The following is a 26,377-nucleotide window of genomic DNA, read 5'->3' as shown; positions in this document are numbered from 1 at the left end:
TTAAAAATAGGTATTTATACTACATATTATAGATCAGATAGGCATTAATAATTGCTATGTTTATTATTTTACTTTTCACAAAATTGCGAAGTATCAGTGGATTTATATGGAAGCTAAAACGTTCTACTAACATTGTGCTGCTCTCAGCCACAAGCTGGTAGTTTATAATCATCAACCAGTTTACTAATACGAGTGAACAGATGACGCTTGTACACTGTAAACGCTGTTAGTCTGCAACCACGGATGTAAAGGGAAGTGGAATTTGATTGTATCTATGATCAACGATGCTGTTATCTGGCAAGACATGTGGATTAAAAATAGAATCAAGAATCTGCCGAACTCATTGCCGACTACGAGGTACGTACATAAAAAAAAAATTCCGTTCATAAATACATAAATATCAAATGTTTCTGTGATAACCTTAATCACGTCCACGCAAACTAGCTCTGTTACAATTTGTTTGTAATATAAGTACTGTTCTGCTACAACGAGATGTTTGTACACGTATATAATTTGCCTTTACCAGCATTTAAACTAGTACTGGTACATGTACATAGTATAAGCTTGTTTTAGCTCCATCACTCTATCAATCTGATTAATATGCAATGTAGGTACAGGCTCCGTATTTTTATTGCTATTTTTGTTTATTTATGAATATTTTTGGCTTGACTTCCCGTTATTAATTTTTTTATATATCGTATTTCGGTCGCCTTAACAAGATTAGAAGAAGAAGAAAAAAAAAAAACGTGTTATGCAATTAATAGTGTGATTCATGTTCCTCATTAAGAATTGTCTTGTTAGAGATTCTATTCTGTTGCAAATTGTCTTTATTTTTTATTCATATTTTTTAATTTTTGTTTTTTTGTTTCACATATTTAATTAAAATAATAACTTTATCACACTACTAAAAACATTCAGAACGTTTTTATATGGTAAAGAACATAAATACAACCAAATACAAATACAAAAAATTCATGAGATAAAATTAAAAGGGAAAATAAAAATAAATGTCAGTAAAATAAAAGAAAAGATAAATTAATTACTTTCTGTGGTTTCTGCTCTTCCAATATTTTGCTAACCCTATGTTATTCTCCATAATCTTTTGAAATATGGATTTCACATCAATTGTGTAAATATATTTCAAAAATAAGATTTTTTTTTAGTTTATAGTTTTTCAATTTTTTTTTGTAAGCCCTAATACCTTTTTTATCCTTTCCTAAGGATTTTATGCATCTAATGACATAAACACAACTACCAATGTGTTGCAGTCATAATAATTATTAAATTTGCTTTGAGGCAATTAATGCTTTGAATGTAAACCTAGCATTTATTAACATGAGAAAATGCAGAAGATTGATATATCTTCAGCGAGCACAGTCACCCTTTTAAAAGGTGAAACTTCAGGTCATCGGTATCATATTTGGATGAATTTAATGACCTGATACATGAATGCATGTTTTTTCTTGGTCAGTTGCTTGATTCTGTATCATATTCGATGCACAAGATCACAAGCTTCTTTCGTAAAATTATATTTTTTTTAATTTGATGCAGCAAAACATGTGTTCATGGTAGGTGCCACTACATTGTAGGTAGAAATTCAGGCGAATTCATTTGAAATGTTACTGGACTGGACTTTTACTTGAATTTCACTAGGCAAGGCCTATTAATAAGCGACGTTCTTATGTTAATGATTGCGTATTGGGATACTGATTGTGCATACATGTGCAGTATAATGCCACCAGACGACAAGACACAGTCCGAAAACGGGGACTTATGGGTTGACCTCTGTGTGTGCGTGCGTGTGTGCGTGTATGCCTTTGGACCTACATTTGTATATCTTAGACATGCCCATACCAATTACATTTAAACATCACACATACATCATACATAATATTATACATATGCTCATCAATTTGTTTCACGATCTGATTCAAGATGGCTGACTGGTGAACATTTTGTTTCCATCAATGGGTTCTAGTGCCATATCTCTGACATGCTTTGACTGATTATGTTCAAATTTTATATATTCATTATACATTATAGTATAAATATACAGATGTAATTGTTTGACCACTTGATTTAAAATGGCTGATTGGTGGCCATTTTTTGCTGCAAAGTCATCAAAAATCAAGCTTTTCTGGCATTTCTGGAACCGGATCTCCGTGGTATATGGGTGCATTTCATTCAAACTTGGTACATACATTTTGTACTTTAGATATTATTGGTTCTTGATGCAAGTCATTTTATTTTTCAGATTGGATTCAAAATGGCTGACTGGTGGCCATTTTGTTTTAATGAATGCATTTCTAGAGCCATATTTCTGACATGCTTTTGACTGATTATGTTCAAATTTTTAGCTCCGCTGTCCGCTGTTTGTTCATTTTGTGATGATATTTTTAATTCTCTAATTTTCATGTATATTTTTGTAATTTTTGGTAAAAAGTGATATTTTCGACTTCTAATTGAAAACCGCTAGTCCAAATGCTTTGATACTTGGTATGTATGTACCTTAGGTGGACCTCTCTCGGATTTGTTCATTTTGTGATGATATCTTTAATTCTCCATTTTTGATGAGTATTTTTGTCATTTTTGGTACAAAGTGATATTTTCGACTTCTTGTTAAAAACCACAAGTTTGATTGCTTAGATATTACATATCTAGGTACTACATTTGGACCTCTCTCAGATTTGTTCATTTTGTAATGATATCTTTAATTCTCTAATTTTCATGAATATTTTTGTAATTTTTGGTAAAAAGTGATATTTTCGACTTCTGGCTAAAAACCGCAAGTCCGATTGCTTAGATATTACATATGTAAGTACAACATGTGGACCTCTCTCAGATTTGTTCATTTCGTGATGATATCTTTAATTCTCTAATGTTGATGAATATTTTTGTAATTTTTGGTAAAAAGTGATATTTTCGACTTCTTGTTGAAAACTGCAAGTCCAATTGCTTTGATATTACATATCCAGGTACTACATGTGGTCCTCTCTCAGGTTTGTTCATTTTGTGATGATATCTTTAATTCTCTATTTTCATGTATATTTTTGTAATTTTTGGTAAAAAGTGATATTTCCGACTTCTTGTTAAAAACCGCAAGTCTAATTGATTTGATATTATATATACCGCAGGTACTACAGGTGATGATTTTGTTCTTCAATTATCTAATTTTAATGAATATTTTTTGATAAAAAGTTATATTTTAAGTTTTTTTTGAAAACCACAAGTTTGATTTCTTTAATACTATACATATTGTTCATTTTCTGATGATATCTTCAGTTCTTTAATTAAAATGAAAAGTCAGATAGCTGAAAACAGTCAATTGGGAGTGCAGCTACAACTCAGAATCTTTTTTTCAATTTTACACCAAGATGATTTATTATTTAATTTTATTTTTGTAACAAATTCCCTACAGAAACTCAAAAAATGTGTAGGTATTTCACTTTAAAGTATATTTTAATGTCATCTTAATGTTGAGTTTTTAACACCTATTAATATTACACCTTAATATATTCCTCCCAAACTATACCTGGTGTATATTAACAAGGATAAGGTTGTAATTGTTGTGCTATGTTCATAAAGGGTATTTTAATACAGAATACAAGATGCTGGATATACCCATTCTAGTTTGTAATAGCGACACTGCTGCCACCAGTCACTCACTTGTGTGAATAGATAAACATTTCTGATGTTCAGTGTAACTGGCTTTATGACCCCCTAAAAGTTACACATACTGATACTTTCTGAGGAGAAAAATTCACTCTCAAATTATTATTATTCTCAATTATTTAACCCCCTCAAAATTCAAGTAGTTGTCATTACCAGCACATGGTAAAAATTGGATAATATTGGAAATGATAGCTTATACAAATGTACATGTATGTGACAACATGTATGTATACCTGTACGCCTGGGTGTGTGACCTCTAGAGGGTCGTGTCTATGGTTACTTATTTATCAATATTTATGTATATTACTTTAATATGATTTGCAAATATATGACTTGTACATGTATGTGCAATGATTCCATGGAATTAATCTTTTGCATAAATGTTCCATGTTTGTAAAGCATGACCATGTGTTATCCCAGTACATGTCGATGTATGGATGCAGTAGATCGATTTGCTGAAAGTTTATGGTTTGCTAGGCAAGACAGTTATATTTATCAGGTTTAATTACATACTTGTTGCTGTATAGGACAGCATGTCTGTTATATGAAATCCATTTCTGATAGTTGTGTTGTTGTGTCATGAAAGATGTACGAATACATGTAGAAGACATGAAAGTGTTTATTTTTTCAAAATATTAAGCATTTTTAGTAATCCATTAAAACAATTGTAGATCGGCATCTACAGAGAATCACATAGTTTCATCCCACATTTCTTCAATTCATGTTACTTACATTTATGGATGCTTACCGGTAAGTACCGGTAGTGTTTACATATAGGCTGTGCAACAATGTTAAAATTGTTTTGCAAAATATGTATGTTCTTCCTGGAATTGTTGCTTGTCAATATAGGCATATTATGACCTTATATACAGTTGTAAAAGATTGCTGAAGGCATTGTGCAGTGATAATTTATGCAGAATGATGGTGTGTGTCTTGTAATATGTATCTCTCCCAACCATGCATGCATACTGACTTTGAAAACAGGAATAGACATTTAAACCACCTAGCCAAAACATGCATTCTTTATTCGTTTGTAACTGCTCTGAATAATTAAATAACATTAATATAAAATAAATAATAAGATGTAATAATCAAAATATTTGTTTATTTAATAATTTTAATTTAATTTTATAGTAATTGAATTAATACATGTATATATTTTTAGAATGTTAAAATAATGAACCGAGAAGCTCAGCAGTCAATTGAATGTTGGAAATGTTAAAGTTTATTAACTTATAAGTAGAAACTAAATAATATTATAGTAATATTGTAGATTTCATTCTGTGTGCATGTTGATGCTAAATTCATAAATTATATTATCAGGCACAAGCTGTTGTATTGTCTATTTGATATCATTATAGTGCACAACAGAAACATTGCATTCTGATGTTCAAATGTACCGGGTAGCTTGCATGAAAATAAAAAAAGTGCTGGCTGTCTATAGATATTTTGTCGGTATATTTTTAATGCATGTTTCATAAGCAAGTATTTAATAAATGTTAAATGTGGAACATAGATCAGATTGTTAAGGTACACATGTTGGTAAGATAATAATCTTATGAAAAACTGCATATTTCTTTAAAAATCAATTATTCGACAACAAATTATGTTTTATATTGTTTTAGAATGATATACATACGCCACCATAACTACTGGTACAATGTATATGTGTATAAAGTATTTACTGCTATTGCATTATGGAAGATTTAGACACATTACTTCCATATTAGGCATTTACCAGCATTGCATTATGGGATATTTAGACACATTACTTCCATATTATGCATTTACCAGCATTGCATTATGGGAGATTTAGACACATTACTTCCATATTAGGCATTTATCAGCATTGCATTATGGAATATTTAGACACATTACTTCCATATTAGGCATTTACCAGCATTGCATTATGGGAGATATAGACACATTACTTCCATATTAGGCATTTATCAGTATTGCATTATGGGATATTTAGACACATTACTTCCATATTAGGCATTTATCAGCATTGCATTATGGGATATTTAGACACATTACTTCCATATTAGGCATTTACCAGCATTGCATTATGGGATATTTAGACACATTACTTCCATATTATGCATTTACCAGCATTGCATTATGGGAGATTTAGACACATTACTTCCATATTAGGCGTTTATCAGCATTGCATTATGGAATATTTAGACACATTACTTCCATATTAGGCATTTACCAGCATTGCATTATGGGAGATATAGACACATTACTTCCATATTAGGCATTTATCAGTATTGCATTATGGGATATTTAGACACATTACTTCCATATTAGGCATTTATCAGCATTGCATTATGGAATATTTAGACACATTACTTCCATATTAGGCATTTACCAGCATTGCATTATGGGAGATATAGACACATTACTTCCATATTAGGCATTTATCAGTATTGCATTATGGGATATTTAGACACATTACTTCCATATTGGGCATTTATCAGCATTGCATTATGGGATATTTAGACACATTACTTCCATATTAGGCATTTACCAGCATTGCATTATGGGAGATATAGACACATTACTTCCATATTAGGCATTTATCAGTATTGCATTATGGGATATTTAGACACATTACTTCCATAATAGGCATTTATCAGCATTGCATTATGGGATATTTAGACACATTACTTCCATATTAGGCATTTATCAGCATTGCATTATGGGATATTTAGACACATTACTTCCATATTAGGCATTTACCAGCATTGCATTATGGGATATTTAGACACATAACTTGAAGACATGGATTCACATATATGGAGATGTTAGAGATATCAAGAATGCACTTTTAACCAAAGTTTTTAATCTTCTTTCTCAGATCCCGGAGAATAGCTTTACTGGTGTTGATCATTCTAGTGTTTCTTGTATACTTTGGACCTTCTCTCTATGGTGGATCTCATGCTAAAGCTACTACAGGTAAATCAACTAAATATAACTATTTTAATTGATATTAAATGATATGGTAGAATTTTGGTTATTATGGTATTTATTTCATAATCAAAATTTACTAAATGTAATAATATATTTTTAAATTTCAATTGTGTTGGAATAAATATGTGATTTCTGTCATTGCTTTTTGTTGACAGTATTGTCAGTTTCATCAGTCATTTGATAGGTATTACCGATTTAATTGACATGCATGGCTGGCATTATCAATCAACTTGCTCATCATTGTAAAAATCCAGCTTCTGGTGGTTACCACTAAAATACAACTACTGTATTTATCTGTAAGATTATCCACTGCAATATTTCAGCACCTGGATGATTTTTTTAGTGTCACAAAAATAAAATACAGAAAAAAATTACTTTTTTGAAAGAACAAATTATAGGATACAAATCAACATCTGCAGGCTTTAGTGAGAATTTCATGTACACAAAGACATCCAAGTATTATAAACAAGAACAGTTATTATTATGCAATTTCAAAAGAGCAAATAATATGTACAAACATGTACTCATGTATTCAAAATGTACTTAAAATTTTATGAATTATTTTCAGAGTGCTTGCAAGCTCAATTACATCAATGGGAGTCTGCTTTTAATATTTATGATGTATCAATAAAACATGATTTAAACAAGAAGTCTGAAGCTGCAGCACTCCCTTTTGTAGGTACGTAAGTTAGAGTGAATTTTGAACTATTGTGTTACCATCCCTGTCCATCGATGTAAAATTATATTTTACACGTGTATCATGGTACTTAACATATGAGCAGGTCTATAAGACTATAATAGCACTTCCTCTGTTATATTAATTACTTGTGATATTTATAATGTTTTAATTTATTCAACATTTCCATCGTAACAATCAAATATAACAAAGTAAATTGAAATTTAATGGTACTGGTAAACAAAAATATAAAATCTTAATTATGATCAATCCTTTCTATTCTGTTTACCTTTACTGATTTACTGATTTTTCTATATCTATTACTCTCCTGTATACATTCTATAATTGTTTAATCACAGGTAACGGTAATCTGGGTGTTGTTGTTGGTAGTACGGTGAGTAGCGATGTATTACATATCCGATATCAACACAATGTACTGTCTTTAGCTGTCCCATATGTACCCATTGCACAACCACAAGTACTTGGACTTTCAACTAAAGGTAAGTCAATGTCATTTTCAAAAAAAAAAAAAAAAAAATTAAATATCTTTTTGAAAACTACCAGCCTGATTACTTTGATAATATATCAGTAGGTAGGTATCTAATTTTTGTTCCTAAGTTTCCTAGATTTAAATACTTCCAGCATAATTGTATGGTAGTCAAAATAAATTCAGATTTATATGTCAATTAAATAGCAGTATAATGGCAGGGTTCTCCCCAGGGCTTTTTAGCGCCGAGGTCCGCGGCGCTATACCTGTGAATCTCGGCGCTTCACTTGGGACCTTGGCGCTATGTGTTCCCACCTCGGCGCTTGATTTCATATTTGACATGCCAATATCAGATGTGAAAAAGCTGTGTTCACCACGCCGGTCGGCCCCGACCGTCACTCAAAATTAGTGACCACCACGGAAATGCTTCCGACGAGGACTATTGTCTGATTGTTGGTATAATTACGTACTGTCCGACACGCATCCTGCCAGTCGTGGATTATAATTTATAAACAATAGACCTAGTCGCACGATACGTAGCGGCTAGTCAAATTTGTGGAATTAGCACCTCTTTGTTTGTAAGTAAATACTTTCTGCGATAGACACAGTCTTTAGATTGAAAGCTAAAATTATTTCAAAATCAATTCCACCTCGATATAACATGGTCAAATCGGAGTTCACGATCAGTTCACGCTACTCAAGAAAAAACAACGTGTTTATTGCGTGATTTGGTAAAATACATTTGAACTGTTATCATTGCGAATCATGTAAAAACTCTTCTTTCAAGACCTAATTTACCTTTTAAAAATTGCAAATCACCTCTTTCGAAAGCTGTCATGCAGTTTTCAATTGAAATTGATGCCAACACATCGTGCTACGACATCGCTTTACTTCCGCAATGTAATTTTTATGATCACTACCATTCGGAAAACTTCGGGTTCTACCGGCATTACCATGCGGCATTTTGATTGGTTAATGGAATTCTTGACCCATCGGGTCAATGGACACATGCTAATGTTTCACAAACATCATTGCGGGTCTGTTTTTTTTTACCGAAGCGATCAAGTGATCAAAAATAATCGCTCCCGATAAAAATAAGTCGGATTTTACTTACATTTCGTATCAAAAAAAAAAAAAAGTAAAATTTGTTGAGGAATTATTGCTATAACTGGTGTATAACATGGCCAAGTAAGTTATGTCATGTCGTAACTTTGATCGTTTTGAAGCTTTATTTGTTCGCTCATTACTGTAATTGTAAACGTTTTAGAAGTTGATGGTACGAATAATAAATTACAACAATACGTCAATTAATTACGTGATCGATTTTTTGAAGGAGAATGTTTTTGGAGTGAATAAAATTATGAGATTCGTGAACATAAATCTGGCTTAACGTTTTGAATGCGTTTCCTTCAACGTTTTACAAAACAATTAAATTGCAACAATAATGTATTTGTGTTTGTTTTTAGTCTGTAGCATTTGTATTTTGAGAATGTTTCAAACTCTTCTAAATTGTGAAACATAATGTGATTCCATTAAAAAAAATATTTGCCCTGTGACTGAGCTCACTAATATTCATAATTGTAAATAAGTTCTGTTAATCAATGAAGGAAAGATATGTAAATGATATGCAAATTATTATGCAAATTAGCCCCGGCGCTATGCATTTTTTCTGGGGAGAACCCTGTAATGGTAGATGAATGACTTACTGATTTAACATGAATGAACATGAATGCAAACAAAGCTGAGGCTAAATTACAATAATTGTGAAATTTCTGCTTGAGCTAGCTGTCACATGTAACAGACTGAATTCAACTCCATATGTTACAACCAAAATCTGCCAGCTGTGGGATGGATGTCAGTTGAAATTTCATTTTTTTTTTCACATTGTATTTTTATAATGTGAATTACCGGTAAACATACAAAAAATATGTCTTGTCATAATTTGTACCTCAGTAATAGCTTTGAATATTGAGTAGTAATATAAATACAGGTTGCTTGAGTCAGAAAGCTTTTTGCCATTTCTACTTTTCAAGTTTGTGTATTTTCAGGTGTGTTACTCACTAGACCATTTCATGGTACCTTAGACCCAGAGGTCTAAGTCAAATCTCACCAATTAAATAAGGGCAGTCAAATACAATTTATAATTTAGAAAAACATGGGCCCTGTGCATGATCCCTAATAGTCACACATTTTCCCATACTCTATTTGCTCTATTAGTAGTGCATGTGTTTACGCATATGATGGAGATGTGTCTATAATCAAACTCAAAAAACATTTAGAATACAAAATTACGGTGGAATTTTTGAACCAAAAATCAGTGGTTAGAAAAACCATGGATGACATACATAGTTCATCATTTGTTGTCAGAATACAAAATTTCTGTTGAAACACAATCATAAAAACAGATTACAATAATGACTGATTTAGATTATTGTGTGAATAAGTATGACGCATTTCTTTTGTTATAAAAATTGTGATCTTTTACGATCATCAGTATTCGGAATTCATTGGTAGTGCCAAGTGATGTTCTGATTGGTTAATTCGGAATTCATTGGTAGTGCCAAGTGATGTTCTGATTGGTTAATTCGGAATTCATTGGTAGTGCCAAGTGATGTTCTGATTGGTTAATTCGGAATTCATTGGTAGTGCCAAGTGATGTTCTGATTGGTTAATTCAGAATTCATTGGTAGTGCCAAGTGATGTTCTGATTGGTTAATTCGGAATTCATTGGTAGTGCCAAGTGATGTTCTGATTGGTTAATGGCATGTATCAGTATTCGGAATTCATTGGTAGTGCCAAGTGATGTTCTGATTGGTTAATTCGGAATTCATTGGTAGTGCCAAGTGATGTTCTGATTGGTTAATTCGGAATTCATTGGTAGTGCCAAGTGATGTTCTGATTGGTTAATTCGGAATTCATTGGTAGTGCCAAGTGATGTTCTGATATGTTAATTTGGAAGTCATTGGTAGTGCCAAGTGATGTTCTGATTGGTTAATGGCATGTATCAGGTGAATTTGTGTTCAAGAAAACATGGTGCATTTCAGTATTCATATGGAACTGATCCTTAAACATTCATGGACAGTAAAAAAAAACTTTAAGTTTACATACCGGTATATTTTATAACAAACAAAGAAAATACAAATTGTTGTATCAAACCATAACTGCATAATTTGTCACATAGCCTACTAAAGCAACAAATTGAAGGAAACCTGTCAATTTCTAAATTCCATTTGTCCATTTCTCAGCACAATTTTCAATATGCAGCTGTTACACATTGGAACTCTCTCACAGTTTTATTAAAAAAGAAAAAAAAGAAATCAATTTAAATCAGATTTAAAGACCCATCTCATAAGTAGTTAACTGGCATATCCATCTTTCTTGACTATTATTACCGGTAGTATTTTAGTTACTTTATTTTCCTTGTATTATATTTGCTAACCAGGGTATATTTGTTAGTTCCTTGGAAGATTTTGTTTACTGTTTTTTTTTTTCCTACCAATTAATTATTTATATTTCTTATTTTTTGTTGTATTTCAACACAAGTACAACATGGTTGTCTGGGTTTTCTTTCCTGATTGTTGAGTCTTCGCAATGTGTTTTGTATAATTATTGTTGTTTTCCCCTGAGGCAAAGACAAGCTGAAGGACCATGAAGCTAAATGGCAGTTCCATGCATGGGCTGAGTGAAAGGAAATATTTCTAAGCCTAAAATAAAACCTAATATTACATTACACCTCTTTGTGTATTTGTTAATTTTACATATGTTTGTCATGAAAGTATGTTTGTAAATATCTAGAAAAATCTCGTCTTTTGTTGATAATTTTGATTGTTTGGAATGTCTGTCGACCGTGTCCCAATAATCCCCGTTGGTATCTCCATACTGACTTTAAGAAGGGCGTCGATAATCAGCCGAGACAGGACAAACATTGACCGTAATTCATGGGGATCATGTCCGTAATTTGTGGGATGAAACCCCAAATAATTAAACAAGTATTATTATTATAATACTTGGTTTCGCTGTCAATTATTTCATTCGTCATGGTGTCTCAAATTATTGGTGGAAAAAATCAATATTGTTTGAAAGGTTAACCGTGTGACAGGACTTACATACTGTGTATTCTAAGAATAAGAATTATTAACTGAATTAAACTCAAAAAACTAACAGATATTTTCTTTTGTAGAAGCTAGAGTTGTACATTTCAGAGAGGGACAAGTGTACAGAATTATCACACAGTCTCAGGTATGTGTGTTGTTTGTTTCATTTCTTCATTGGTGTGACATTTTTATCTAAAAAGTACTTATTTCAGCAAGAAAGTGTTTCTCTTTCACTTATTTTAACACAAATTGTTTTTATTTTATTTACTCCAAGAGTTTTTAGGGTAATATAAACATAATTAGAAATGATTTGTTAGAGCAAGATTAACCTTCCACCTGTGTAGATATGTTTACTTATACATATTAAAACTTTATCACACGTTTAATTCCTTATCCTGCCAGCCCTGTGCACTCTTACATTGACTTGACCAGATAAGAAACTGTATGGCCCAGGCTCTAATATTGGTTGAGTGCATTAGACACATTTAAGTAGTATTGTTTGTTTTTGTTGAAATTAAAATTATGTACAAATTCAATTTCAGTATAAGTTTGTCCATTTTTCAGGAGTAAAAACAGATAATTGTATACATAAAATATCATTAAATTTTATGAAGAGGAATATAGAACAGAAAAACAAATATGATTAATAAATTTGTTTGTCACAGGTATTATTATTTATTGATCACTTGTATTCCAAAGTGAATATGAGGTTATTACGAGCATACCTCAAAGTATGCACGCAGACAGTACAAGGGAGTATCGACAGACGTTCAGCGGAGGTCAATGCAACTGTGTACTGCATACTTTGAGGTATTTTCATAATAACCTTATTATTATACATCTTTTCCTCCCAAGGATCATCATGGGTATGCCGAAATCTAAAATGTTTTAGAACAGATTTAGAGAACTTCTTTGTGTGGGGTCTTGCAAACTTCGCGTGAACTTTAGAACACGCACACGCGTCACTCACTTATTCACTCACTCACTACCTTTCTTTACACTATGCTTTGACTAATTGAGTAATTTCCTTGAAGATTCATTGTTTTATTTATTCTCAACAACAATTTAACAAAAACTCTTAATCCAAGACGTAACTATTTAACTGCACGGAAATTCATTGGCTGTCGTCGTCATACAACACGAACAGTTGTCGTCGTTTTGGTGGTGGAGATGCAATGGCGGTCGTCGACGTAGCGGAGGCCATCTGAACATTTACGTTTATGTTGAAAGTGAATTCTGTTCTTGCCACTTGTACTGTGCCACCAGGTAGAACATTTTAGTTGTCGGCGTTTGAGGTATTTGTATTTTCTTGCAAAAATTTGGTAGATACTGGCCTGGATGTTAAAATGTCAGACATGTGTTCCGCTGGCTCTCACTTGCTACGGCATAGTGGTTGATACTGTTTACAGTATTGTGGAAACCAAATTATGTATGGCCGTTTTTCTCCCCGAATGATTCATTTTTTCTCCTAAAAATACCAGCTGTTTTGGTCATTTTCTTCATGATTGTTCCAAGGCTATTCATGCCTACTTTAGAATGTTTGAACTATAGAACTATAGCTGAAGACTGTGTCATTCCTACCGGGCGATGTGACAAAAAAAATTTGTATACATGGACTGGACATCTTTCTTGGTTTTCTGGTGTGGCAAAAGCAACAGGCTTGAATGACTGTTCACTGTTTACTTGCCCGATCATGTTTTAGTGTTTCTCTCGGAATATTCCAGATACTTTCTCCCATCAGAATTCCGTTGCAATACCACATGTCATTTTATGGTGCTCGTCACTACCCCTTAGACCGAAGCATTTTGTGTTGTTGAGCCAGATGGTGTTTAGCAAGGATTTTGCATTATCGAGACCAAGCTGGCCACATTTCCACAGCGCGGACTCATCGTTGGCAGTGAGAGGTTCTGCTCTGTTCTGTTCCATTTTGCTTCAAGGCTTTATAAAAATAGTGTTGCAGGTGATTATCGAGTACTTGCGGTGTTATTTTGTGTATCTCTTGCATTTAATTTCTCTGTATTGCAGGAATCTTCGAAGGCTGTTTGTTTCGTATTTTGTTTTCTTGGCGGTGTTTTTGTTTTTTTGATCAGTGACAAAACGTTGTATTTCCGAATCTGTTGATAAATTGGCCTCGTCTGTGCTTGCTTTACCAATGTCACTGGCTAGGTTTAGCAGCTCCGCAAAGTTGTCGTCATTGCTTTTGATCGGCAATAAATCGAAATTGATTTCGTTGTCACCGTCACCATCACCACCAGGCTCAGAAAGATGAACATCTGACATGCTTCTCAGCCGATATGCATTTGACTCTGCCAATAACTTGTTGAAATAATTTGATAAACGTATTTGTTGTCGGAGCTCAAGAAACTAAGCTGCCAGGACTACACTGCAACTTGATGTACATCGTCTGCATATTGGCAGACGACGCAATGAATTTAGTGGCGCCACCTTGTACATGATATGATTTATATTTAATTCAATAAACATTTATTTCTTAATAATATTTGTGCAAAGAAATTTATTGTGTCATTAGCTGTCCGTGCCTTTTTCGTGAATGAAACGCGCAAGTAAAATTTCAAATTAAGTACCATGGAGGCTGCCATGTTTGTTTTTATTATTAGAGAACGCTTATGTGCATGATCATTTCATATTTGGAATTAGCATTTCCTAATACGGTAGGATGAAAATACCCCGTATAATACTGCAAAATTACGGCACGCAGTAACATATGGCGTATAATAATGATTTATGTTGATTTTTTTTTATAGAACAGAGAATGTATCAGTATAACACAAAAAGTCTTGGCACATAGAAGTCGACCATCATTGTTATTACAACAAATCACAGTGGAAAATGGAGCTGTAAGATCAAATTATTTGTGTTTACTTTTTATATCTATATGTTCGTAATTGTCAAAGATGGTTTTAAAAAATATAGAATATTTTGGCCCATCGTTATCGGAATGCTTGATTCAATGTTCTTTAATGGCAATTGGTATTCAGCCAGTTACCAGTTCAATTTTCTGTGACAGCAAAGACCACAAAAAGATGTCACACTTCCTAGAAACTATATTTTCAGATAACAAATTAAGTTTCCATTGAAATATTCCCTTTTTCGAAATGTATTCTCATGCTATTAGAAATGGCAAAAAACACCTTTATTCTACATGCACTGTAAATAACCTTTTCACAACCAGTTCCCTCTATTCATCCAAATTCACAAAATAGTACTGTATATATTCTGCATTTTCTTTCAGAAGATTGGGATAAAAATAGTCAAATGTTTTGAGTGAAAATTGACTCAAATTTTTTAGTTGGCTTCAGAATTAGGATTCATTTCCAGAAATATTGAAAAACGTGAGAACAAATTGCAGAAAAATTTGGGTGAGAAAGTCTTGTGGAGAAAAGGTTAAAGTAAATAAAGCTTTCTTCTATTTTCATCACAGAGTTTTGCTGCCAAGCTGAGTATTACTGTACCTGGTGCCTATGGATGGAAAGATGTGGCTACAAAAGAAAGGTAGCCTCACAGTTTTATATCTAATCAAACAAGTACAAACAAATGTATCCAATTAGTTACAATCTGTATTTTTACCATCATCACCATATTTACATAATTTCTGATATCTTGTGTCAATTACTATCATAATCAGGCTAATAAATGAAATTCTTGAAAGGAATTTACATAACGTGTTCCTTTCAACTTTTATATTTGCATGATAACAGTCATTAACAACGTGGTCAATTCTGAACATGTATGTTTACATAAATCAAATATTGTAAAACTGGTATTACATTCACTCTTTTGATGTTTTGAACAATCTCTGGATTTTCAATTCACAAAATTGGCAAGGAAACAATGAGTTCTATTGTTACCTGTATGTTACATTTTAATTGGATTTAATTTAGCGGATTTTACGTATCGGCAAGATAGAAAAAGTAAAAAACCAGAGAATAATTAATGAGGAAAATATTAGTCTCGGAAAATGTTATTATTTCAGGTATTTTAATATTTGTCATTGATAGATTTATGATAAATATTTATAAATATACTCTTTTCTTCTAATCGATCAGCTGTGACATTCATTTGCCAATATTTGGGTTAATTAAATTTCATAAAATGGACATTAATATTTTGTGACATGTATCACATTATATTTAAAGAATACCGGCGTATGCATTTTATTTACCAGTTAAAACACATCATTGTTGTTGTTTTGTCTGGAAACCATTTTACTAAAATACTTACACTCTTACATAATGAGCTGTCTTCTTTATTCCATATTTAAATTTATTTATTAAATTAAGTGATGCGATTGGATGAACTGATGTTTATTATGGCTATCACATTATTTATTATCAAATTATTTTTTATCAATTTTATTTTTAAAAGACACATAATTTTAAAAGCACCACAAAATCTTTATATTTTGCTTAGTGAATGTTCCATCAAATAACTGATGTAGAGTGAATAGATGTCCGCAGGTTATGTCATTAAGGTGTACTCACATGCAAATGATGAGCCTCATAGTGAAAAGCAGTGAACTCATTCAAATATTTATTTTGTGTTTAGATATATAAATAATAATAATAATATTCATTTAGCAATAAGTAATTTCACAGGCACTTTTATAGATGGTGAGGTACAATTGTGTTATGATATCTTTCTTCTTGTCTATTTCAGTTCAGATTCCTCTGTACCTCCTTTCACTCTGACATCAGGGATTGTGAAAGCGCCCTCTACAGACAAGACAGAAGAATATGTTTTGGTTTCCATAGCAACTTCCAGCTTACCACAGGCAATTGAAGTACAGCCAAAAGAGTGAGTGTAGTAAATTGTTTTGTCATCTAATATGTATAAGGTGATATGCACTTGCAGTACAGGAGGGGAGGGGGGGGGGTTGTTAGTGTAAATATCATATCTAGAAATGTTGGTACAGTGTAATTTGTGGACTTTTAAAAACAAACATCTTTAATTTCTCTCAAAAAAGTTATTAGCTTTCATTCCAAATGTTAAAACAATTACTCAATTTTACACTAACTGGGACAAAAATCTCTGGTGAAAAAGGGAATTTTATTGCACTTGTTCAATGAGTTTTACTGATTTCTTGTACTCAACTAACACACAATGTTTTTTCATCTCAGTTCACACACTGAATGGGTTCTATCCGTGGTACATTATTCAGCTCCAGGGCCATATAGTGAAATGTACATGGAACTACATAGAAAGCTTGACCAACAAGCAAAACAGGTAATATCTATTTACACAACAAATTACACATCAACTGTATCCAATCTTGGACTATATTGTGCAAAGTGCTTATTAAAAAGATACTGTAAAATAATTTATTTTAGCTGGAATTAATTTCATTGAAAAGACTTTTTGGGTGTTTTGTATGTAATTTATGTTCACTGATTTTCGATAAATTGAATGTAAAATATAGAAAAAATGAATATTCACTGGATTTTATTTTCACTGAATCATTCCTTCAGCAAAAATAGCAAAAATTATATCCATGCAAATATAAAGTACTCTAGAGTATTTCATGTTAGCTCTGTATGTGCCTAATATGTAAATGACTGAGGTACATGTATATCACAATAAAATATATTTTAATAATCTATCATACAATATACACAATTTTTGGTTTCTATCTTAAATAATTAGATATACTTTACTTGCCGTAGTGTAAACACTCTTTTCAGAAATGCCAAACTGAAATTTAATGGAATGGGGCTTACACATGTATATGGGTTTACACTATGGATATCTATGGTATTTTACAGTCATACCTAAAATACGTCTTTACATTTATCTTACAGAACTTGTTATTCCTTTAGCTCATATGTGTTCATAATTTAGGTTTAAATTATTAAATGTTAACACCTTGTTCTGTTACAGGAAATGATTCATTTGTTGTCTACCTACGGCCGTGATTTAAGTCCACTTGCTGATGAACACCTTAGTCAGTGGAAACAGGTGAGTGATTGTTCGTAATACTGATTCATTAACACTGAATCAACACTGTTGATGCTATTTTTTTCCCATTCCCATCTGTGGAGGGTTTCAGTAAGCGGTGTGTTGAAAAATTGACTTTGGCATTGATTTAAACTACCGGTAACACATTGTCCTTTGACATGAAGGTTGGGGGGGGGGTCTGAAAAATAGTAAATATAAATGAAAGGGAGCAGAAATCCACTCAATTTTGAAAGTTTATTGGAATGATAGAGAAAATTTACCAACATGCAATTTACCCATGCTTGTTTCTGTTTATTCTCATTTTGTAAATTTGAGGGTGTAGGAACCCCCACTCAAAAACTTAGTAATTGACTTAAATGGTCTATGTCTTGTTTTTGGCCTGAATGGATTTACTCTACTTCCCCTTTCATTCCCTGCAACACTCTTACCTGCTGTCTTGATTATTTCCATTATACCACTCAAATACATATATTTGACGATAAACTCACAGCCATTTATACTCTTTGTATAATTATCCTGTAAAAGCTATGGAATAGTGGTTCCGGGCAGGAAATATACACAGATGTTCAGATCAGTAAACCGACACCGGATATTATGAACGCTACCATGTATTATATACTGTCATCAGTACAGTCACCAGTTATGAGTGATGAGAAATCTTCTGAACAGTCACAGCAGCTACAAGAATATGGTTGTTATAGTGGACCACCAACCTGGTATGATTTGAAGTTTATTATTATATTTTTGTTTCCAGTAACCTTGATATGCCCTCTGTTGTCAGTTTCAAGGAAGGACACATTTATGATTTTCACATGATTTAAAAAAAAAAAAGTATGGAAATATATTGTATCTATGTAAGTTACAGTGTACCATTTTATTCTTATAATTATCTCATTACCATGATTTTTGTGTAGAAATTGTACTCTTTTGATGGGATAATTTTATGTATTTATATAATGTGGTTAACGTAAAAAAAAAAGTTACAATGTAGCATGAACCACTATACTGCTTGACCAGGTCTTGCCCAGTAAAATTCAATTACCATACAAATTATAGGTTGTGAATAGTGTTATTACACGTTGCTGCAAATTTGACAGATCTTTCATTAATTGGAAATTAAATCTTTGCTCAACTTGATATCTCCTCAAAGAATTGCATGCTCTCCATCTGTGCAAGCAATGTATACAATACTTGGTCAATATGATGGACAATACTTTACATTTGCACAAATTGACACCATTTTGGTAGTTTTATTTGTTTGCATAATTCAAATAAAACTACTAGCACAAAAATAAATTTGAATATTTCTTTGATTTTTGAGTGCTGTATTTCTGTAGTGCTGTATGTGTGATTAGTGTTGGCAATTGTTGTAAAACAAAAATGATATTTTTCGATTGTATCAAAGATTTATTTCTGTTAAATAGTAATGCTAAAAATCAAATGCAATTTAATAACTAACAAACTGTTTTTAAAATGTCATTCATAAAATACTGCTGTAGCACACGTTGCTGATCATAATTGCTAATTGATTGAATCACAGTCTCTCTATCAATGGAGCTTTATCCATGCTCTATCACAGGAACTTTTATTGGATCTGTAACAATCACAGAAGAACTGTGACCGGGGTGCATCAAGATTAGATGACTGCCTCAACTGATCTATGTATCTTGTTAATGTTTGATAGATATGACCTTAACACACTGTAAAAATTTTTATTTAGTATGATAATTCCATAGCTATTTTAATGTGAGCATGTGTTGTCATGGCGAATGATAATTCTAAACTTGTTGTAATTACGACCTTGATTGATTCTATGATCTTAATTTGTTCCACATTGCATGCATTTCACACAAAAACCTTTGATCACTTGAATAGATGTTCATTGTACAAATATTATATACAAAAAACTTATAAATAAAAACCTAAGCTTGGTCAGTCATGTGATATAAAATATTTCATTTTTAGTTACCAGAAGAAGGTACAAGATGATGATTTACAAGGGGCCCTTGGTGAAATGTTAAACACATTGCCATTATTGAGATTTTACGTGTCACGTACCAAAGTAATGTGCATCATGTGTCATCATCAGGTGACTTTTCAACAAAATGTTGACTAGTTTCACATCACATTTTTTGTGACTTTTCCCATGCAGTTGCATGTAAAACAATATTTCAGTAAGACCTGAATTTTGTGTGCTTATATTTAAATAAAAAATGCTCAAAATCAGAGCTATTGTCGCTTTAATTAAATTGTTCATTTCATTTGTCAGGTTAGACGAGGATTACTGGCAGCAGGTTTACACAGAGCAGGAGTTAGCTGACCTAGTCAAGCTATGGATTCATACACTATTCAAAAATGGATGCACAAGTCAACTAACAGCTGGTAAGAAAAATTTAATCATTAATATCATCAGTTTTTTCTGTCCAGACTTCAGATCCTACCTGGGGGATGTACACTAAAAAAGAAGTTTATGCATGATTTGACCACTTAGCCCATAAGGACCTGTGCTTCAACTCAACTTATGGCTGCATATAAATGGATTGCACTAATTTGTTTATACTCAATAGAGTCAAAAACATTTATTTTCTTCTTCTTCTGATGTAAATAACTTGGCATTACACTTTGTGTACTTAACATGTTTGTACACTTTATAATACCAACATCAATGTTGTGTTCAGTGGGACCAATCTTTTTGGCAGAATTCTTAGGCTAATGCGTTGCCTTAGTATTTTAGCTATTGTTACAAAATAGGTAATTCAATAGCAAACCTTTTGGAGTGCTCGCAAAAACTGTTTTTATTGAACTCACCCCAGTTGTCTTTCTCACTTGATTGATTTAACTATTCCAGGTGCTTATGGTGTGATGCAGGCAGTGCTACTGAGTCTGCTCGGTATCAAGCAAACAGAGACATATCTGGCCATTAATTCTGATCCACGATTATTTAAACATGATTTATATCTGAATAATATAATATATAATGATAACTACTTGGATTTGAATATCCTGACTAACAGTAAAGCAATTCGTGTCAGAGTGACACCAAAAAAAGATATGGATGAGAATGGGAAGAGGAAACATACGTTACTGTATGCATGTGACGCAGGGTGTCCCAATGACCCAATCCCACTAGGGTATGTAACTGGCAATTGCTGTTTATTTTCTATTATGTGGTAGTCAGTCTGGACACTCCCATGTGTTCATGCGTTAATAAGTAGGGCTAGTCAAGAAGGAGGGAACTGTCAGGTGTGATTATGTCTTTTTGTTTGTCTGTCCATGGAACCATGGTCTGTCTGATTATATGTATAGAATTGGATTGAGTGTACACAATTGTGTTTGTTTTAATTGAAAATGAATTTCATTTTATTTGTTGTATGGACCCACATTGAATATGACATGGTGTGATGATGTAATTGTTATAGGAATACGTCAATTTCCTTCTTTATTTTGTTACAGACGTAAATCTCAAGTTTTCACTTTGAAATATACTGAGCCGCAGTCATCATTTTTGTACATAGCTGAAAAACCAAACCATCTGGTAGATTTACGAAAATTCTTGCATATTAAAACTATTAAACATGGTGAGTATTGACTGGTTTTTGGTTTTTATGTAAAATGGCAGATGGCACTTTGTTTGATTGAGCATGTGGTTTTTTATATGGAAAGCACGCTTAATTTACAAAATGATTATGTTCTTAATAGTGACAGAAAATTGAATTTTCTGTCACTATTGTCTGCTTTACTATCTTTCTCAAAATAGTTTTTATCTTTTTATTCCAAATGTCAGAACATCACCAATTGTAACACATTATGCTATGTCTATGTTTCAAATACAATATTTTTCTGGGCATTATAAGATACATGTACCGGTAAATTTTGTGTGAAAGTGAGGACTTGTAATTTCACCTCTGTGTGTCTTTCACCTGTATCTCAGACATGCCTTAGCTGATTTCATTCAAATATCGCACACACATCACACGTCCCATGCAATATCCCATGCATATGTTTCAAGATCCAATTCAAGATAGCAGAGTGACAGCTATTTTAGTGCTAACAAGTCAATCATTTCTGCCAATCATGAACTGGATCTCAGTCATGCATGGACATGTTTCATTCAAACTTAGTGTATCCATTGAACATAATGGGTCCTAGATGCACATCGTTTTTGTTTCAGATCAGATTGAAAATGCCAATTGGTGGTCTACAATTCTTATTGCTTTGATACTTGATAATTGTACCTTGGGTAGACCTCTCTCAGATTTGTCCATTTAGTGATGATATCTTTAATTCTCTAATTATGATGAATATTTTTGTCATTTTTGGTAAAAAGTGATATTTTCGACTTAATGTTGAAAACCGCAAGTCCGATGTGCAAATGTGCACTGCTAACAGTGGAGCTATTTCAGCCAAGAGACTGCTTGTTTAACAAATGCAGTTCCAATGTCATATTTCTGACATGCTTTGATCGATCGTTAAAACTTCACACATACATGTACATCACACATCATATCATACATGTATTTGTTTCATGACCCAAATCAAGATGGCCAAATAGTGGTCATTTTTGCACTAAAAATTCATCTAAGTCGAGCATTTCTGCCATTTGCAACTGGATCTTGGTCAATCATGGATTCATTCCTGTGAACATGTTCAAGCTCACCCATTAATAAAGCAATGTACATTATACCTGTGTTACCACCTCAATCTGATATAATTACTGTTTTTTTTTCTTTTCACAGTGTCATTGCCGCAGCCTCCACCTCATACTACTGTCAGGCTGCCGACCATCTTCTGGGTGACTGTGGTTATTTTGATTGTCTCATTCCATTTATTTTTATTTAAATTAATTTTTAATGAATTCTGCTCAGGACAAGACAAATTCCGTGATCCAAGACCATAGCAAGGGAGGGCAGAGGGTATGCGTATTGATGTGTCTGAACTGAACATGATTAAAAACACATCCAATCTGTGTTTTAACTGCTTTTCAATACTGTAAGAACAAAATTGTTTGGAAAGTAATGATCATGTCTTAAGGTACATGGTCAGTGATTAGCTTCTGCAAACAGTATCAATACATATCGTTGACTTTCAGAGAGCTTCATTAAAAAATAGAAGGGGTGAGTTAAACGAAACTTTGAATATGACATATGATTTTATAAGTAATTAAGCATGTTACAAGCATGGATGCAAAGAATCAAGTGATTCTGAAGATAAATGCTGTTACTGAATAGCCATCTAAAGTAGATGAAAATTATCTGTCTTAGTTTTGGTGTGCATGTTTTTAATTTATCATTGCTACAGTGTATGATCTAATGTATCATTGCAATTACTGACCATGTACCTTAATGTGGCCATTCACGTCATATAAAACTCAAGTTATCTCTCCCCAAGTTAGTGAAAAATAACACATTAATTGCAATGTTAATACTGGCATATATACCACTAAAGTGAGGTATGAACTGTAAGCAATATATACCGATAAGACTTACAGAAGTGTCAAAGATCAATGTTTGTCTACTGCAGTAATTCTTGAGGCTGTGTACTGGATTGTAAATTTCTTTTACAACTAACTTTATTTTTAAGTTATTTTCATTTTTTTGAATTCTTGGTTTGTTTGTATATTATTTGTTAACAAGTTTCCCAAATACACTGACATATGTTTAATAGATAGATTAGACGATGATGTGATGTCAATCATGTTTGATTTTGTCATTGCATAGTTTACCTGTATAAAAATGTCTTATCCTCCACTGGTATTGATTAATGTATTGTTTAAACTGCTGGCTAATCTTCTACCTACAGGATAAACATGTGCACTACAAAGTAATATGACCATTTGCATAATTTTTAAATCGATTGAAATTCTATCAGCTGATTGGTAGTTTTTGACACATGACAATGGCTTCTTCATTTTTCTGGTGTGGCAACTATATTTCTGTCATAGAGTAGTTTTATACAAACAATTAATTTATATTTATTGTATTTTGACAATTTATTTTTGACAGTTGTGCTAGTGGAAACGTACACATATTGCCAGCTGGAAACATCTACGGATTGTCAAAATGAATCTGAAAAACTGGCATCGGCAGGCAATGTTTGTGTTTCATTAATGTTATTATGTATATTGCAATAAATGTGGTAGGGACATTCATGTTTTGAAATAAAAGAGAAGTTATAATATGTGGGTCTTTAAAATGAATTAAATGAAAAACCAAATGCTTGATAAAGCATATAATGTTCATACGTAAATATAATTATAAACTTGTTACGCAATGCCTTTTTATTTTCTGGTATAGATCAGGCGGCATCAATGAAGCTGATTGACTCAGGTAAGGTTCATGTCAGACAGACAAATAGAATGTAAACAAACGCAAGGTTGTTTATTTCCCCACTGATGTGTATATATGTATGCACTTATTGCTAGACTGTGCTCTATTGCTATTTTGACAGTCAGGTCACTTGTTCCGAGTACATGAACTATGGAGTGATGAGCATAAAAAAAATGACATCTGATGCAAAAATATTTGATCTAGGCCAACTCAACTCACCTCACCTCACCTCACCTCACCTGACTTGTCTTCACTCATGGAACATGTTTGTATATTTATGGTATTGTCCCCAAAAAAAGTTTCCTTTAAATTGAGAAGGAAATAGCATTCCAACTTAAGTCATGGGAGAACTCCTGGATGACTGGCAGGCGGTGAATCTGTTAGTACCAGGAGGTTGAACAATGGAAGTCTCCACGTGTCACAAATATCTAGTGGTTCTGTCAAAGGGTGTCCATCATTCAAATATGAGACTTACGGCTAATTATAGACAAATACCTAGTGGTTCTGTCAAAGGGTGTCCCTCATTCAAATATATGAGACTTACGGCTAATTATAGACAAATATCTAGTGGTTCTGTCAAAGGGTGTCCATCATTCAAATATGAGACTTACGGCTAATTATAGACAAATACCTAGTGGTTCTGTCAAAGGGTGTCCCTCATTCAAATATGAGACTTACGGCTAATTATAGACAAATATCTAGTGGTTCTGTCAAAGGGTGTCCCTCATTCAAATATGAGACTTACGGCTAATTATAGACAAATACCTAGTGGTTCTGTCAAAGGGTGTCCATCATTCAAATATGAGACTTATGGCTAATTATAGACAAATACCTAGTGGTTCTGTCAAAGGGTGTCCCTCATTCAAATATGAGACTTACGGCTAATTATAGACAAATATCTAGTGGTTCTGTCAAAGGGTGTCCATCATTCAAATATGAGACTTACGGCTAATTATAGACAAATATCTAGTGGTTCTGTCAAAGGGTGTCCCTCATTCAAATATGAGACTTACGGCTAATTATAGACAAATATCTAGTGGTTCTGTCAAAGGGTGTCCATCATTCAAATATATGAGACTTACGGCTAATTATAGACAAATATCTAGTGGTTCTGTCAAAGGGTGTCCTTCATTCAAATATATGAGACTTACGGCTAATTATAGACAAATATCTAGTGGTTCTGTCAAAGGGTGTCCCTCATTCAAATATATGAGACTTACGGCTAATTATTGACAAATATCTAGTGGTTCTGTCAAAGGGTGTCCCTCATTCAAATATATGAGACTTACGGCTAATTATAGACAAATATCTAGTGGTTCTGTCAAAGGGTGTCCCTCATTCAAATATGAGACTTACGGCTAATTATAGACAAATATCTAGTGGTTCTGTCAAAGGGTGTCCATCATTCAAATATATGAGACTTACGGCTAATTATAGACAAATATCTAGTGGTTCTGTCAAAGGGTGTCCATCATTCAAATATATGAGACTTACGGCTAATTATAGACAAATATCTAGTGGTTCTGTCAAAGGGTGTCCATCATTCAAATATATGAGACTTGCGGCTAATTATAGACAAATATCTAGTGGTTCTGTCAAAGGGTGTCCCTCATTCAAATATATGAGACTTACGGCTAATTATAGACAAATATCTAGTGGTTCTGTCAAAGGGTGTCCCTCATTCAAATATATGAGACTTACGGCTAATTATAGACAAATATCTAGTGGTTCTGTCAAAGGGTGTCCATCATTCAAATATATGAGACTTACGGCTAATTATAGACAAATATCTAGTGGTTCTGTCAAAGGGTGTCCATCATTCAAATATATGAGACTTACGGCTAATTATAGACAAATATCTAGTGGTTCTGTCAAAGGGTGTCCTTCATTCAAATATATGAGACTTACGGCTAATTATAGACAAATATCTAGTGGTTCTGTCAAAGGGTGTCCCTCATTCAAATATATGAGACTTACGGCTAATTATTGACAAATATCTAGTGGTTCTGTCAAAGGGTGTCCCTCATTCAAATATATGAGACTTACGGCTAATTATAGACAAATATCTAGTGGTTCTGTCAAAGGGTGTCCCTCATTCAAATATGAGACTTACGGCTAATTATAGACAAATATCTAGTGGTTCTGTCAAAGGGTGTCCATCATTCAAATATAT

General features: G+C 32.9%; 1 protein-coding gene across 1 annotated transcript; it reads left to right on the top strand.

Moving 5' to 3' along the window:
* Positions 1-175: 175 nt before the first annotated feature.
* LOC100370946 (uncharacterized protein KIAA2013 homolog) lies at positions 176-22,852 on the top strand. Its single transcript, XM_002733146.4, has 15 exons — positions 176-357; positions 6,536-6,633; positions 7,217-7,327; positions 7,684-7,824; positions 11,992-12,050; positions 14,671-14,763; positions 15,348-15,418; positions 16,583-16,720; positions 17,044-17,149; positions 17,801-17,878; positions 18,404-18,594; positions 20,148-20,260; positions 20,727-21,009; positions 21,332-21,456; positions 22,615-22,852. The coding sequence occupies exons 1-15, from the start codon at positions 275-277 to the stop codon at positions 22,773-22,775; spliced, it is 1,851 nt and encodes a 616-aa protein (XP_002733192.1). The 5' UTR covers positions 176-274; the 3' UTR covers positions 22,776-22,852.
* Positions 22,853-26,377: the final 3,525 nt, after the last annotated feature.

This window comes from Saccoglossus kowalevskii, chromosome 7 (genome assembly GCF_978046115.1).
Source record: "Saccoglossus kowalevskii chromosome 7, keSacKowa6.1, whole genome shotgun sequence".
NCBI classification, from domain to species: domain Eukaryota; kingdom Metazoa; phylum Hemichordata; class Enteropneusta; family Harrimaniidae; genus Saccoglossus; species Saccoglossus kowalevskii.
The sequence above is the reverse complement of the archived record's forward strand: the minus strand, read 5'-3'. Positions and strand labels throughout refer to the sequence as shown.